The sequence below is a fragment of the Mastigoproctus giganteus genome, chromosome 5 (assembly GCF_048544385.1).
Source record: "Mastigoproctus giganteus isolate SK-2022 chromosome 5, ASM4854438v1, whole genome shotgun sequence".
In the NCBI taxonomy this organism is placed as follows: domain Eukaryota; kingdom Metazoa; phylum Arthropoda; class Arachnida; order Uropygi; family Thelyphonidae; genus Mastigoproctus; species Mastigoproctus giganteus.
Window position 1 is genome coordinate 101654617 of NC_143579.1, and position 18841 is coordinate 101673457.

The 18841-nt window shown below is 37.4% G+C and overlaps 1 protein-coding gene across 1 annotated transcript in view; it reads right to left on the minus strand.

Annotated features, from left to right (window-relative positions):
• Positions 1–18841, minus strand: part of Hpr1 (THO complex 1-like protein Hpr1) — a 384568-nt gene that overhangs the window by 146899 nt on the left and 218828 nt on the right. Inside the window, exon 12 of the mRNA XM_090373371.1 lies at positions 4598–4664. Coding sequence (XP_090229497.1) covers positions 4598–4664 — 67 coding nt within the window. The remainder of the gene's footprint in view (positions 1–4597; positions 4665–18841) is intronic.

Sequence of the window (18841 nt, forward strand, 5' to 3'; positions counted from 1 at the left end):
GAATTGAACTTTAAAAACAAACTATCTATGGACGAACTGTTACCTATTATGAGAATTGCATCGGCGTAGCGTGTATATAATTTTATTTCTGAAGGAAAGGGTTACAAAATTTGATTTTCTATTGTGGCAAGATAAATTTCGGATGGGGGGGGCTAAAATACCTACGCCCATTGGTAAACCGAATGTTTGTTGAAAGATCTTGTTGTTATTTGTTATTTGGTTTTTTAGGAGCATTAGCAACTAAGGCCATATTGCTCAGGAGATATGCGGTAGTCATTCCCTGACCTTTCTGCATCCTCCGTATTTGGTGGTGATGGGCTCGAACCCCGGTCTAATCAAGAAGCGGGTGCTATGCACTGCTGCTCCTTCCCACCTGAAAGATCAGGTGGGAAGGAGCAACAACAAGATCTTCCGGCCTGAAAGATCTTGTTGTTAAATCTAAAATGTCTGGCGTCTAATAAAAGCGAAGTAGGTTCAAGAATACTATTGATGGAAAGAGTAGTTCATTTTGTTAAAGTATCATCTGCTGTTAAGAATTCACGTAAGGCTTGCAAGGTGAATGGGATATGTACATTGGTGTATAGAGACACAACATCAAAGGAAACTAAAATGTCTCCGTCAGAAACTATGGTATTGCTGATTTTTTGAAAAGCTTGATTAGTGTTGGTGATTCTGAATGTTGAGAATCTGGTAAGTGGGGATATGATTTTTACTAGATAAGTCGATAAGTTAGCGAAAGCTGATTTATTAAAAGAAACAATAGGTCTTAATGGGTGATCGGGTTTATGTAGTAGTAGTAGTAGTGGCACTTGATGCAAGAAAGCAAGTGTAGGAGCTTATGCAGCATCAGCCAAAAAAAAAAAAAAAAATCACACCATACCCTCCAAATGCCTGTCCAGTTCCTCCTTAAATTTATTTAACCTATCAACTTCCACAACGACAGATGGAAGTTTGTTCCAGCAATTAACCACCCGCTGGCTAAAGGCAAATTTCCGCACATCTATTCTACATCTATCCTTTCTTAATTTGAACTTATGTCCCCGTAGGTTCGTATTCTGAACAAGTGGGAGGATCCCATCAGAATTCAGCGTGCTCAACCCATTCAAGGCCTTATAGACCTCAATCAGATCACCGCGCAGGTGCCTAGACTCCAGCCACTGCAATTTGCAGAACTTAAGCCTCTCTTGGTAAGAGGATCCCTTCATTCCCATCACCAATCGTGTTGCTCTTCTCTGTACACGCTCAAGCAAATCTACATCCTTCCTAAAATGAGGCCTCCAGACCTGTACGCAGTACTCAAGGCGTGGCCTGACCATTGCCTTATACAGAGGGACAATCACCTCCTTTTCCCTGCTAGCAAAATTCCTATATATCATTGACAAAACCCCGTGACCTGCCCTAGCAGCCTGTCTGCATTGCTCAGAAAACTTCATATCTGACTGCACAATTATTCCCAGGTCTTTTTCATTTTCTACCACCTTAAGTGTAGTACCACACAGTTGGTACGTTTCTCTGGGGTTACTTCTACCCATATGCAGTACTTTGCATTTGTCAAGGTTAAACTTCAGTTGCCACTTCTTAGCCCATCTGCCCAAATTATCTAGATCCTGTTGCAGTAGCACACTCCCTTGACTGTCATTAACAACCCTGCCAACCTTCGTGTCATCTGCAAACTTCGACATTAAGCTTGATATACCTTCATCAATATCATTGATAAATATACAAAACAACAGTGGACCCAACACCGAACCCTGTGGGACTCCACTAATAACATTAGTCCACGAAGAGCAGCACCCATTGATTACCACCCTCTGTCTTCTCCCACTTAACCATCCTTTTATCCATTGTAGCAACTTACCCTTAATACCATTCTGCTCCAATTTGTACAGTAGTCTTCCATGCGCAAGAGTGTCAAAAGCTTTACTGAAATCCAAGTATATGATATCAAAATTATTTTTTGCATCCAGTTCCTTTGTGACCACATCATAATAACCAATCAAATTTGTCAGACAAGACTTTCCCTTAACAAACCCATGCTGTGTCTGAATTATTGCTGCAGTCTTGTCTAGATGATCCTGCAATGCATCTTTAACCAGTGACTCCATTATTTTACCTGGAACAGAAGTTAAATGAACTGGTCTGTAATTACTCGTGTCACCCTTCGAACCTCCTTTGTGAATTGGGGATACATTTGCACATCTCCAGTCCGTGGGAACCTCCCCTGAATCCAAGGATGCTCTCATAATTATGGCTAAGGATTTGCTTAGTTGCTTTGCCGCCTCCTTTAATATAACTGGATAGATCCCATCCACCCCAGGTGCCTTTCTTATGTTTAACTTCAACAATTTCTCCTCCACTTTGCTCTCAGTTATTACAAAATCATTAAGCACACTGCTACAATTTGATAACCTTCTTCCATTTTCAAACTGTAATAATTCCTCACGTGTGAATGTAGATGCAAAATACTCATTTAGTTTGTTTGCTATCTGAGCAGGATCATCAACAGTCAAACCATCGATGTCAAGTGGACCAATCATATTCATTCCCTTCCTTTTAGAGTTTATATAAGTAAAGAAATCCTTGCTGTTTTTCTTAGCATCTTTTGCCAAAGATTTCTCGTAATCCGCCTTTGCCTGCCGAACCTCCTTTGTGACCTGATTACAGACTAGCTTATATCTGCTACAGGCTTCTGCGTCGCCTGATAATTTACATGCATCCCATGCATTTTTCTTCTCTGTCACGAGTCTCATTAGTTCATTTGATAACCATTTAGGCCTAAACCTTGAACAATATTTCTTCATCGGTATGAAAAGTCTAGTAGCTTCCACGATTAATTCCTTGAATGCTTCCCACTTAGAATTTAACAATACCGAACATATGAGGTAGGATGTTATTACAGATTCCTATTTGCTGTAAAGTATATAGATTGATTTCTTTATTCTGCCTGAGTTTTCTTAAAATTATGTCAAGTTTATTTTTAAGTTTTGTGGTGTTATGGTTGTTAACGATTTTATATGTATCTTGATCAGCTAAGATTAAATCCATTTTTTCTGTATAGGTGTCTTTGTCTAGAATAACAATTGTATCCCCTTTGTCCACTTTTTATATGATTATTTTAGAAGTTTTGCTAAGTTTATATATATCCGATAGTTGTTGTTTTTTTATATTAGAATTAGGTGTGAGTTTGGAATTTAATATACTATTTGTTTGATGGATAAGTTGCCATTTATCAGGATGTTGTTCCAGTTTGGAATGAAGTTCCACTATGCAGTCTTTTATTGGGTAAAGTTGATCCTTTACGGCAAAATTCTAGGCCAGAGAGTTCAGAGAAGGTGAAAGATTTAAGCACAAAAATTTTCAAAAAAAAATACACATATCGGAAAATACCTTCATTTCATTTCACACCACCCCCTTAACACAAAAAAAGCTGTCTTATACAACCAAATCCATTATGCCATCAAATTCAGCTCCTCACAAAATGATTTACAAAACGAACTTCAATCTCTCACACAATTTCCACCGTTAAAAATAAAATTAATAACCCATCCAAACATAATAATAATTAAAAAACAAACACACGCATAATTCTCCCCTACCATAATGAACTTGCAGGACAATTCCACAACATATTTAAAGATACAGACATTTCGCTCACCTTTTCTGCATACAGTAAAAACTAGGATCCTTTTTTTAATTCCTATAAAGACATACATAAATACCCCACTAGTGACCTTAACAATATTATATATCTTATTAAATGCCAGCCCAACTGTGACGCCTGCTACACCGGCAGCATCACCACAAAATTCGGTTCTTCTAAAACCGCCAACCCTCGTGCATACTACCACACCAAAACAGTTTTAGAACAGGCCAATCCAATACAGAACTTACAATACATGCTCATACCCACAACCACACCCCCCTAGTTGATTCCGCTATTACCATTATTAAACTCAAATCCAGCCACAAAATTCTTCACTATGAAGCACTTATTATCGAATGGTTTCGACACCATTCTAACCTCAACATCATAAACATGAAACTTCCTTCAACCTTTCCCCTGGCTTGGAATCTCTCGTGGTTGACGTTCCCACATGTCCAAAAGAGCATCATGGGAAGTACAGACAACCTTTAAAATACAGCACGCGTTTACTTCCCACCCAATTTGCCAACTAAAGACGTTATAACCAACAAAAGTCCTTCGTAACAACTATTGGCTCCATCATACTATATTATCCATTTTAATTCACTCTTAATGATTTCTTCTTTCTTTAATGACAACCTATAATTGGAGATGTGCACTTGTACTTCCTTGTGCCCATTTTAAAATTCCGTTAAATTAACCTTAAGAACCTCCTTAATCCCTTTACTTTACCTCCCCACCTAAATGATTTAATTACCATTCTTTTTTAAAAAACTATTGCAGATTTATTCAAAGGTGAGTATCGTTTTTTAAGCACTTGCCATTCCATATTTTAGTCTAATACTCACGGTATTATAAGATTTCTATAATTTCTAGTAACAATTATTTATTTAAAATAAACAGATACAAGAGGGCAATTAAAAATAAGGAAACTTATCTCAAAATGCTCCATACCTTGTAAATACGTTCTGTTGTGTCTTTGACCCATGTTTGTTGTTCATCTGTTAGCACAAAGGTGTCTCTAAAATGATAACAAAAATAAGTGAAATACATAAGAAATCGAATAAATGAGAAAGTGATATATTATTTAGGAAACCATGCTGCCCCTGACCAGTAACATTCAACAACAGGTTGCAGAACCATTAAAGTGCAATATATTTAGAATGAAATACCAATGCATTTTGGAGTTCAGCTAGAGCCAAGCAGCATCAGAATTCTGTGCCTGCAAATCGTACATTTCATATGAAAATATCTTTAATGGTTCATGTTGTTGATAAAAACTTCAAAAGGGAATAAACCACTTGGGTTTGGCAATGAAATGAAAATCAAATCCAGATCTTTCAGAATATGAGAAAAGTGGCATAGCAACTAAAATAAAAAACAATTTCTTTTTGCAATCCAGTTTTCTGTTTATACTCCATATAGGACCAGAGGAATCACAAGAGAGAAAGAATACAAGAACAGCAGCATTTTAGCAGTCACATAGTCTTGAACCACAGTCAACTCAAATGCCCATACAAACGTATCCTTGCATTTGACCAAGGAAACTATTTCAAACTTGGCTATGGTGGCCCCTCTAAAATAAATAAATTTTCTGTTAATACTCCAGGAAGATACATGAGATTAGAGGAGTTCACATCACAGAGAGAATACAAGAACATCACCACATTTAGAAACCATGCAGGCTTTAATCACGGTCACTGTAATGAGCGCATTTCTGTACCCTTTCATTTGACCACTCAGCTACAGTGGGCATTGCATGATTTGCAAACTTTGTAGCACAAATCCTATTAGTGGTAATGTTATGAGGACAACCAGCATAGACCAACTGACAAAGTAGGTTACTATGTACTATGCAATCTCTTTGACAGAGAAGTCGGTAACAGTTTATACAAGGGCAGATGAAACAAAATCAGAGTACTTGCCTAGGGAAAAAGGCCACCAGGCATCAATCACTTCAGATACAAAGTAATATACTGATATCTGTGGAAAAACTAATGACATTAGTATACAGCATTGCAAATTATTATCAGGAATGTCAGGACTGAACAGCCTGTTGGGAAGATCATGGGATATATTTCTAGAATTCTTATTTTTTTTTATCTTACCTACCATGTCCTCACAAGATTAGAGTATCTGGAAATCTTATAAATAAACTCTTTATTGTTATATAAGAAGAAAAAATCTGTACACAATTCCCATAAAGACCCTAAACCATTAAAAGTGACATTGGTATTACACAGTACAAACAGATTTGTACAATAAGCACAAGACATGAAATAAGCATTATTAGATAAGTACTGTAATAGGCAAATAAACAAAGTACAATGTAATAATCAGACATAATAAAAATGAGATACAGTCATATCAATGAGTGTATGCTGTTCATCTATATTCTCATTCAAATTCCAATAAAGTGATATTGTAATGTTTGAAAACTCTGACTTCTACACAGTGACAAATGGCAGCATCAGAGAACTTTCACAGCAAGACACATTTGTTGATCAAATCTGCTAGGATCAGCTTATGATCTAAAGTCATAGTAAAGTAAAGTAAGAGATATATAAAAGTAGGGCGAGTTATCACAGTCTCCTCGGAGAGAAGATATATACATATCTTTCCCCCCCAGAGACTACGATACCAGAGGATACTAAGACTTGTGATGGTTTGACATTGAGGTATCTTCATGTTGTGGAATTAAGCTGGTTCCACCTATAAATTCTTATTTTATTTTTGAGAGGGCATGAATTCAAATGAGAGGGCATAAATTCAAATTGAGGAAAGACAGATGTAGGATAGATGTGCGGAAATTTGCCTTTAGCCAGCGGGTGGTTGGTGGGTGGAACAGACTTCCATCCCTTGTCGTGGAAGTTGATAGCCTAAATAAGTTTAAGGCTCAGCTGGACAGGTATTTCGAACGAACAGAGGGGTGAAGTGGAAGTGGTTATTTTTATTTATTTATGTTACTTTTTTTTTTTTTTTTTTGGCTGATGCTGCATAAGCTTGCTTTCTTGCATCAAATGCCTCTACTAATGCTAATGCTAATGCTAATGCTAAATTCAAAGATCTCTAGTGAACTGATAGACTGAAGGTTGATTTAATCCAGTTCTTAGAATTGACCAAGCTCTGCTTTAGCTGGAATTTCTCTGATAGTGCAAGCCTGTTGTTGTTATGTGATGAGTGTCTATAGTGTCCCACATAAGTGCTAGAATGCTCGTACTCCCATTTAGTTCCTACCTGTGAATTCCACTATTTTCAATTAGTTGATCTATTTGGAATAGAATTTTTTTTTTTAAAGAGGATTAACTTCTTTAGAAATTAAATGCAGTAAGCATATTAAAGTCAAAGGTGAATATATTGAGGAGAAAAAAAAAATGTGACCAGCATGACTTTTTTTAATGCCCTTCATATATGGATATTCTCATTTAATTATCTACTCTCATTGGTTTATTATAACTTTTTCTTACCTGTGAATAGAAAAAACCATATTTATATATGCAGATTTAATATTTACAATTTTGATTATTCACATATTTTTGTACAGTACACTATACTGGGTGTACTATACTTTGTATAGTACACCCAGTATAGTGTACTGTACAAAAATCTGTACTATACTTTGTATAAAAAAAAAAAATAGTACCGCACAAAGTATAGTACATCCATTTAACAATTACAAATAACTTATCTTCAAGTCTATGTTACATTCCCAGCATATTCATATACTTGTCTCTATGTAGTCATGCCTCAAGGTAAAGATGAGCCCCTAATCTACTTGATGGAGCAAGGTCTTGTCACAACATTTAAGTTGTATTATATCTGCTTATGTTAGTGAGATTTCTCAACCAGATGGTTAAGATGGTTAAAAGGCAGATGGAGAGTGATTCTACCGTAAATCAGTGACTGGTGGAAAAAGTATATCACTGAATGAATAAATAGAAAGAAACCCCTATATAAAATCAAATCATCAACTTGGAATTCATGCTGTAGGAAACTGCTGCCTGATGTAGTGAAAGACCCAAAAGGAATCTCATTGGTAGAAGAGCTGTAAAGGATTGCAAGCACGGAACATGACAAAGGAGAGAATATTTTAACAATCAAGGAGCACCGATTGGTTCAATTTCATACATAATACTAAAATACTTTTTAATATTATGTACTCTAAACCTCATTTGATGCCATGCTTTACTTCATAATTTAATTGATTGCCACGTTTTTCTTAAAATATGTATGCTTGGAATTCATGTTCCACATACAAGTAAAAGTGGCAAGCAAAAGTTACACTGTACCAAGTTTTCACTAGATTTTAGTTTTTTACATCTGACAGAACCAGATTTGATTCAGTACAAATTTTTTAAATTTTATAAACGGAATGTATGTTCCTTGAGAAACAAGTTACCTATACTGATAAATATTTTATATTTAGGTTGGTTTCATTTGACAGGTATTACTTGGTTTGACAGTCATGGAGGTCAAAGGAAGATGGAAGGGTGACACAAGTAATTACAGACCCGATAGTTTAACTTCTGTTCCAGCAAAATTAATGGAGGCACTGGTTAAAGAAGCACTGCAGGATCATCTAGACAACACTTCGGCTGTAGTTCAGACACAGCATGGGTTTGTTAAGAAGTCTTGTCTGACCAATTTCACTGGATACAAAAAATAATTTTGATATCATATACTTGGTTCTTAGGAAAGCTTTTGATACTGTTGCATGGAAGACTACAGTTCAAATTAGGACAATATGGCATTAAGGGCAAAATGTTGCTAGGGATAAAGGGATGGTTGAGTGGGAGAAGACAGAGAGCAGAAATCAATGGACACTGCTCTTCTTGGACTAATGTTACTAGTGAAGTCCCCCAGGGTTCAGTGTTGGGTCCATTGTTGTTTTCTGTATTTATTAATGATATTGATGAAGGTATATCAGGTTTAATGTCTAAGTTTGCAGATGATATGAAGGTTGGCAGGGTTGTTAATGACACTACGCTACTGCAACAGGATCTAGAAACGCTGAGAAGATGGGCTGAGAGGTGGCAACTGAAGTTTAACATTGACAGATGTAAGATACTGCATATGGGTAGCAGTAAACCTCAGAGTAACATATCAACTGTGCAGTACTACACTCAAGGTGGTAGAGAATGAAAAGGACCTGGGGGTAATTGTGCAGTCAGATATAAAGTTTTCTGAGCAGTGCAGACAGTCTGCAAGAGTAGCTCAAGATGTCTTGTCAGTGATATACAGGAATTTTTCTAGCAGGGATAAGGAAGTGATTATCCCCTTGTGTAAGGTAATGGTCAGCCATACCTTGAGTACTGTACATTGTCAGATGCATTCTCTAGGGGTAGAAAGGCAAAAGTCATGGAAATTCAGTTTTCTTCCCAAGTACTAATTGAGAAGATAAAAGGCATTAAGAAGCATAATTTGAAAAATATGGATTACCAGTTTTTATACCAACAAACTTTCTTTCTTAGGGATAGCAAGACATTTGGTTTTTATGATCTACTCGAGAAATATATATTCAGTAATGGCTGGGACATCATATCTGTTTGGCCTCTCTTGTTTCTGACTTCGAACATTTCGTGCTCAAGCTCAGTACATTATTAGAACAACACCTCTCTCTCTCTCTTTCTTTCTTTCTCCCCTACAAGCAGAGATGGAGGAAACCCCTGGTGCTGTCATACAACACACACACACACACACACACACACACACACACACACACACACACACACACACACACACAGCTGCAAGTACTTTCACCCATTTTTAGCTTTACTATTAGAACACGAACATGGCATATGAATTTTTTTTTTCTGTCAACATTAGCATTAGCAGAGGCATTTGATGCAAGAAAGCAAGCTTATGTAGCATCAGCCAAAAAAAAAAAAAAAAAAAAAAAAAACCCACTTCCACTTCACCCCTCTGTTCGTTCAAAATACCTGTCCAGCTGAGCCTTAAACTTATTTAGGCTATCAACCTCCACCACAAGGGATGGCAGTCTGTTCCACCAACCAACCACCCGCTGGCTAAAGGCAAATTTCTGCACGTCTATCCTACATCTGTCTTTCCTCAATTTGAATTTATGCCCTCTCAGGTGATTTTTCTGAGCTAGAGGAAGAATCCCATCAGCATTGAGCATGCTTAAACTATTCAAGGCTTTATACACCTCTATTAGATCACCTCGCTGGTGCCTAGTCTCCAGACACTGTAATTTGCAAAACTTAAGCCTTTCTTCGTAAGAGCACCCCTTTGTTCCATTCACTAATCTTGTTGCCCTTCTCTGTACTCGTTCCAGCAGCTCTACATCCTTCTTGAAATGAGGCCTCCAGACCTGTATACAGTACTCTAGGTGTGGCCTGACCATTGCCTTATACAATGGAATAATCACGTCCTTATCCCTGCTGGAAAAATTCCTGTATATCATTGACAATACTCCATGAGCTACTCTTGCAGCCCGTCTGCACTGCTCAGAGAACTTCATATCTGCCTGCACAATCACCCCCAAGTCCCTTTCATTCTCTACCACTGTCAGTGTAGTACCACAGAGTTGATACGTTGCTCTGGGGTTGCTTTTTCCCATGTGTAGTACTTTACATTTGTCAATGTTAAACTTCATTTGCCACCTCTCAGCCCATCTGCTCAACCTTTCCAGATCCTGTTGCAGCAGCATAGTGTCAGTAGTGTCCTTGACAACCCTGCCAACCTTTGTATCATCTGCAAACTTGGACATTAAGCTTGATATACCATCATCAATATCATTTATAAATACAGAAAACAATAATGGACCCAACACTGAGCCCTGAGGGACTCCACTAATAACATTAGTCCACGATGAGCAGTGTCCATTGATTACCACTCTCTGTCTTCTCCCCCTCAACCACCCCTTTATCCATAGCAGCAATTTGCCTCCAATGTCACACTACTCCAATTTGTGCAGCAGCCTTCCATGTGCAACAGTATCAAAAGCCTATCTAAGATCCAAGTATATAATATCAAAGTTATTCCCTGCATCCAGTTCTTTTGTGACTGCATCATAGTATCCAATCAAGTTGGTCACGCAAGACTTCCCCTTAACAAAACCATGCTGTGTCTGAGCTATAACTGAAGTCTTGTCTAAATGATCCTGCAGTGCTTCTTTAACCAGTGCCTCCATTAATTTTCCTGGAACAGAAGTTAAGCTCACAGGTCTATAATTACTTGTGTCAGCCTTTAATCCTCCTTTGTGAATTGGGGTCACATTTGCACATTTCCAGTCTATGGGTACCTCCCCTGAGTCCAAGGAAGCTCTCATAATTATGGCTAAGGGTTTGCTTACTTCCTTTGCTGCCTCCTTTAATATAACTGGATAGATCCCATCCACCCTGGGTGCCTTTCTTGTGTTTATCTTCAACAGTTTCTCCTCCACTTTACTCCCAGTTATTTCAAGATTCTGTAGCTTACTGCTAGAGTTGAATACACCTCTGGCATTCCCCTTGCTGAATAACTCCTCATGTGTGAATGTCGATGCAAAATATTCATTTAGTTTGTTAGCTACCTGAGCAGGATCATCAACAGTTGACCTATCAATATCAAGTGGACCAATCTGATTCATCCCCTTCCTTCTAGAGTTTACATAAGTAAAGAACTCTTTGCTGTTTTTCTTTGCATCCCTTGCCAAGGATTTCTCGTAATCTGCCTTCGCCTGCCTAACCTCCTTTGTAACTTGGTTGCATATCAACTTGTATCTATCATAGGCTTCTGTGTCATGTGTTAATTTGTAAGTATCCCATGCATTTTTCTTCTCTGCCATATGCCTCATTAGTTCATCTGACATCCATTTTGGCCTAAACCTTGAACAATATTTCTTAGTTGGTATGTAAAGCCTAGTAGCTTCCAAGATAAGTTCTTTGAATGCTTCCCATTTTGAATTTGCTGTTGGTAACATCATCAGTTGGTCCCACTGTATAGAATTTAAATACTGTCTCAGTCCATCGTAGTCGCCTTTACGGAAGCAATAACCCTTCCCTTTACCCCTAATGGTAGTTACCTCTTTCAGTAAATCCCACTTCAGCACACTGTGATCACTGCCACCTAGTGGTTCATTTATCTGCAGATTCTTAATGCATGAAGAATCACTGCTGATAATCAAATCAAGAGTATTACTCCCTCTAGTTGCCTCCCGAACATGCTGATGTAGAAAACAATCATCCAATAAATCCACAAAAGCCCTGTTAGTGTGTGAGTAACCAGCCCCCAAATTCCAGTCAATATCTGGGAAATTAAAATCTCCCATTATAAGACTCTCTGATTTACTGGCGATGTGATGAACATGTGATGAACCGCTACAGTACGTCTTGACCTAGAGTAATTTTATTGCAAGAGTATAGGAGCTGTAAAAGTTATCCATACACAAAGAATGTCCAATGTGTCTCTTCTCTTCCATAAGTTTGAGAACTACATTTGTGGCATGCCCTTTTCCACCCATTTCACTTAATGCTCCTGTGTACACTAGACACTTCAATATCAGACCATTTGGCTGATATTGAACTTTGACTTTTGAATTGATATTTGACTTTTGGGTCTTTCACTAAATCAGCAGATACAGATTTGTGCCATAGTTGTGACTTTTATTTCAGGTGTATTGTCTAAAAAGTAGACAGCCTCTTCAGAGGATCACAGATTTGTCTAGTGAGAGCTGCTTCCCAGATAATAAATTTTTAGTACTGTACCATTTAGGTGGTCCAATAAAGAGACTGTAGGCAGTTAGAGATTCTGTGCAAAGTACAAGCATCTCATTATTACTAAAAATAGGTTCCTGCTCATGAATGATAAAAAGAAAATAGTGGATCTTTTTTTCCAGTAATCTTGGATTCTTGGCGCACAATTGTCGCTGTGTGAGGAACTAATCCCAAGAAAACTTTCAACTCCTCCATGCTAATATCTTTCTATTCGTTTATTTGTGAGCAAGTTTTCACACCTGACTCATATGCAGTGGCTGCATAAGTGTTAGTTTTGTTAACAAGCAACTGACAAAATTCAGTCCCCCCCCAAGTATCAAGTATTAACAAAATCGAAAATATGAACATTAATTGTAAAAAATAAATGTTCAACATTCATAAATACTGCATTTCAAACCTGTATGAAATACTCAAGATGTGGCCTGGCCATTTCCTTATATAATGGAATAATCACCTCCTTGTCTCTGCTAGCAAAATTCCTATATATCATTGACAAAACTCCATGACCTGCCCTGGCAGCCCATCTGCACTGCTCAAAGAACTTCATATCTGATTACACAATTAACTCCAGGTCTTTTTCGTTTTCCACTATCCTGAGTCTAGTACCACATAGATGATACATTAATCTGGGATTACTATATATGCAGTAATGCCATATCAAGGTATTGTCAATCACATTAACTTGGCATTACCTATATGCAGTACTTTGCATCTGTGAATGATAAACCTCAACTACCATTTCTAAGCCCAACTACCTAATTTTTCTAGATTTTGTTGTAGTAGCATATTGTCATTAGCACTAACCTTTGTATCATCTGCAAACTTAGACATTAAGCCTGATATGCCTTCATCAATATCATTAATAAATAGAGAAAACTATAATGGACCCAGCACTGAACTCTGGGGCAATCCACTAATAACTTTAGTCTGGAAAGAGCAGTGTCCATTGATTACACTCTCTGTGATCTCCCACTCAACCATCCCTTTATCCATAGCAGTAGCTTGCCTTTAATGCCACAATGCTCCAATTTGCGCAGTAATCTATTATGTGCAAAAGTATCAAAAACTTTCCTGAAATCCAGTTATATGATATCAAAACTATTTTTTGCATCCAGTTCCTTTAAGACTGCATTATAGTATCCAATCAAATTGATCAGACAAGATCACCCTTTGGCAAACCCATGCTGTGACTGAAGTATAACCACACTCCATCTAGATGGCCCTGCATTACTTCTTTAACCAGCGATTCCAAAATTTGTATTATGGTACACTTCCATTTCATTTTCACACACATGTATTATGGCAGCAAATATGTTAACCCTGACATTATAGTTCAGTTTTTGTTATTTCCAAAGTCACTTCAACCGAGTTTGACTGTACATCGCTTTTTCTGAGGTTGTGAATCCAGTTCCCCTTACCAATAATGATAGGGTATCAATTAATGTCTCCAATTAATACAGTTATACATCTGTATTTCTTGATATTATATTGTCTAAAAAATTACTCTTTCATGAATTTATAATAAATCTCTTTGTCTTAAGATGTTATGTACTTTTTGCTGGTTACTCAGGCAATGGTTAAGCACTAGACAGTTAACAAGGTAAAGAATATTCATTGCTTTTAAGTTGTTTAATGTTCTTCTCATATTATCACATTTTAGTATTTTTATCTTGTTTAAAATCAAATATCTATAATTATTAATCAACTTACTTAATATTCAGTAAGTTATAATAAAGCATATGAGTAATTATACAATCTGACACCTCTCAACAGTAGAAAGAGGTGAGATGGGAGAAAGAAAATTTATTAAAAGTAAACTGTTTATTATCTTCTCATATTAGTACTTCTCATTGTTTTTATTTTGTTTAAAATCAAATATCTAATAACATTTAGTAACTAAACATATAATTAAATAATAATATTTGTTATATATGCAATTTTATATAACATCAGCCAAAAAAACAAAAAAAAAACAAACAATATGGCTGACTGAAAACTATGAGCACAGTTTTTATTCTGTATCTGAGTGGTTACCAAAAACCAGTTTTCAAAAATATGGCACTGCAACATTTGCCACATTGCACCAAACTGATATACAGAATATATTATCAGTAGTGGGAAAAATATGTCAGAAACAAAGCTTATTAAAAAAATCAATCAAAAATAAACAGTAGCCAGTCTTCTAATAAATTATTTAATCCCTTTTTAAATGTATCAACCTACCCACTATCATAACAAACACTAACTGGAAGTTTATCCCAACAGCTCTGTGGCTGAAATAATTTCTCATACATATATCCAGCAACCATCCTTTTGAAATAAATTTCAAATTTTATATCCCCTTACATGTGTCATCTGAGAAAGAGTGACAATGCATCAATTTATTTTAATCAACCTCATATTAACATTTCAATTAGGTTATCATGCAGATCCCTAGTTTCCAGAGGCTGCAATTTACAGAACCCAAGCCTACCTGGTAACAATATCCTTTTGTGTCCCCAAACTAATCATGTTGCTCTTCTCTGCAACCTTTCCAACAGACCTCTACCATTTCTACAACAAGATTTCCAAATCAGCATGCAGTATTCCAAACGTGGCCTAACAACAGGTATATACAATGAGAAAATCAACTCCTTGTCTCTGCTGGCAAAGTTCATGTATATCACTGGCAGAACCCCTTTGAGTTGTCCTAGCAGATGCCTGCACTGCTCATAGAACTTTATGTTGAATTCTACAATTATCACTAGGTGATCTGGCATAAAGACCATCATGCCAAATACGATCAACAGTTTTGGAAATGTCAAAGGAACCTGTTTTTGTTTCACAACGCAATTCCACTGGATTTGTCCAAAGATGAGTAACATAAGTTAATATATCACCAATGGATCAATACTGATAGAATCCATATTGATGATCAGATGGAAGGTTTTGAGATAGTGTGAACTGGTAATTCCTAGCAGACCATTACTTTGGAAAGAGAAGAGGTAAGTTTAATGGGATGATGAGTGGGAGTGATGTCATCTTTTCGGAGCTGGCTGGATATGACCAAATTTCCATGAGGAAAGGAAAATATCAGTGGAATAACAGTGAAAAATGCCGCAGAAAAGAGAAGTGAGCAAAAGACAAGTTTGGAAAGCAAGTGGAGAAATGCCACCAAGACCTGGAGTTTTCTTGACATCGAATTTGATCGGAATTATTCTAACATTCTTCTGTTGGAAAATCATGGGAGGCACTGAGTGGAGTGTATTTGTTATGATAGCAGGTGATTTACCATGACTATGGAACACATGAGTGAAAAGAAAACTTGGATGATAAAATATGATTAAATTATTGGATGATTGTTTTCTACATCAGCATGTTCAGGAGGCAACTAGAGGGAGTAATACTCTTGATCTGATTATCAGTAGTGATTCTTCATTCATTAAGAATCTGCAGATAAGGAAATTATTGGATGATTGTTTTCTACATCAGCATGTTCAGGAGGCAACTAGAGGGAGTAATACTCTTGATCTGATTATCAGTAGTGATTCTTCATTCATTAAGAATCTGCAGATAAGGGAACCACTAGGTGGCAGTGATCACAGTGTGCTGAAGTGGGATTTACTCAAAGAGGTAACTACCATCAGGGGTAAAGGGAAGGGTTTTTGCTTTCGTAAAAGCTACTACAGTGGTCTGAGACAGTATTTAAATTCCATACGGTGGGACAAACTGATGATGTTACCAACAGCAAATTCAAAATGGGAAGCATTCAAAGAATTTATCTTGGAAGCTACTAGGCTTTACATACCAACTAAGGAATATTGTTCAAGGTTTATTCCTAAATGGATGTCAGATGAACCAATGAAACATGAGGCAGGGAAGAAAAATGTATGGGTTACATATAAATTAATGGGTGACATGGAAGCCTATGGTAGATAGAAGCTGGTCTGTAATCACGTCACAAAGGAGGTTAGGAAGGCAAAGGCAGATTATGAGAAATCTTCGGCAAAGAAAAACAGCAAAGAGTTGTTTACTTATGTAAAAGAAAGGTGATGAATCAGATTTGTCCACTTGATATCAATGATTTAACTGTTGATTATCCTGCTCAGGTAGCTAACAAACTAAATGAGTATTTTGCATCTACATTCACACATGACGAGTTATTCAGGGAGGGGAATGACAGAGGTGAATTACACTCTGGCAGTGAGCTAGATGATTTTGTAATAACTGTGAGAGAAGCGGAGGAGAAATTGTTGAAGATAAACATAAAAAAGGCACCCGGGTTGGATGGGATCTATCCAGTTATATTAAAGGAGGCAGCAAACCCTGAGCCATAATTATGAGAGCTTCCTTGGACTCAGGGGAGGTACCCATGGACTGGAGATGTGCAAATGTGACCCCAATTCACAAAGGAGGATCAAAGAACAACACAAGTAGTAATAGTAGTAGTGCCATGTGATGCAAGAAATTAAGTGTATGAGCTTATGCAGCATCAGCCAAAAAAAAAAAAAAAAAAAAATTTTGCACAACCATTCCCTCTAAATGTTTGTTCAGTTCCTCCTTAAATTTATTTACCCTATCAACTTCAACAACGACACATGGAAGTTTGTCCCAGCAATTAACCACACGCTGACTAAAGGCAAATTTCCGCACATCTATCTTTCCTTAATTTGAATTTATGGCCCCTAGGTTCGTAATCTGAACAAGTGAAATAAACCCATCAGAATTCAGCGTTCTCAACACATTCAAGGCCTTATACACCTCAATAAGATCACCGCACATGTGCCTAGTCTCAAGCTGCTGCAATTTGCAGAACTTAAGCCTCTCTTGGTAAGAGGATCCCTTCATTACCCTCACCAATCTTGTTGCCCTTCTCTGTACATGCACAAGCAAATCTACATCCTTCCTAAAATGAGGCCCCCAGACCTGTACACAGTACTAAAGGCGTGGCCTCACCATTGCCTTATACAGAAGGACAATCACCTCTTTTTCCCTGCTAGTAAACTTCCTATATATCATTGACAAAACCCAATGACCTGCCTTGGCAGCCTGTCTGTATTGCTCAGAAAACTTCATATCTGACTGCACAATTACTCAAAGGTCTTTTTCATTTTCTACAACCTTGAGTATAGTACCACACAGTTGGTACATTTCTCTGGGGTTACTTCTATCCATTTGCAGTACTTTGCATTTGTTGAGGTTAAACTTCTGTTGCCACTTTTCAGCCTATCTGCCCCAATTTTCTAGATCCTGTTGCAGTAGCACACTGCCATTACTGTCATTATCGAGTCTGCCAACCTTTGTATCATCTGCAAACTTCGACATTAAGCCTGATACCTTCATCAATATCATTGATAAATATACAAAACAACAGTAGACCCAAAACTGAACCCCCTGGGACTCTACTAAATAACATTAGTCCACGAAGAGCAGCACCATTAATTACCACCCTCTGTCTTCTCCCACTCAACCATCCTTTTATCCATTGTACAATTTACCCTTAATACCATTCTGCTCCAATTTGTACAGTAGTCTACCATACGCAACAGTGTCAAAAGCTTTCCTGAAATCCAAGTATATAATATCAAAATTATTTTTTGCATCCAGTTCCTTTGTAACCACATCATAATAACCAATCAAATTTGTCAGACAAGACTTTCCCTTAACAAACCCATGCTATGTCTGAATTATTGCTGCAGTCTTGTTGTTATTTGCTTTTTAGGAACATTAGCAACTAAGGCCATATTACTCCGGCGATATGTGGTGGTCATTCTCTGACCTTTTCTTCGCATCCTCCGTATTTGGTGGTCACAGGCTTGAACCCCGGTCTAACCAAGAAACGTGTGCGACACACTGCTGCTTCCCTCCACCTCGCTATGGAGGCGCCTGCAGTCTTGTCTAGATTATCCTGCAATGCATCTTTAACCAGTGTCTCCATTATTTTACCTGGAACAGAAGTTAAATGAACTGGTCTGTAATTACTCGTGTCACCCTTCGATCCCCCTTTGTGAATTGGGGATACATTTGCACATCTCCAGAGTGCAAATGTATCTTTATTCCATGCTCTTATAATTATGGTTAAGGGTTTGCTTACTTCCTTTGTCACCTCCTTTAATATAACTGGATAGATCCCATCCACCCCAGGTGCCTTTCTTATGTTTAACTTCAACAATTTCTCCTCCACTTTGCTCTCAGTTATTACAAAATCATTAAGCAACCTGCTACAATTTGATAACCTTCTGCCATTTTCAAACCTTAATAACTCCTCACGTGTGAATGTAGATGCAAAATACTCATTCAGTTTGTTTGCTATCTGAGCAGGATCATCAACAGTAGAACCATCGATATCAAGTGGACCAATCAGATTCATTGCCTTCCTTTTAGAGTTTATATATAAGTAAAGAAATCCTTGCTGTTTTTCTTAGCATCCTTTGCCAAAGATTTCTCGTAATCTGTCTTCGCCTGCCTAACCTCCTTTGTGACTTGATTACAGACTAGCTTA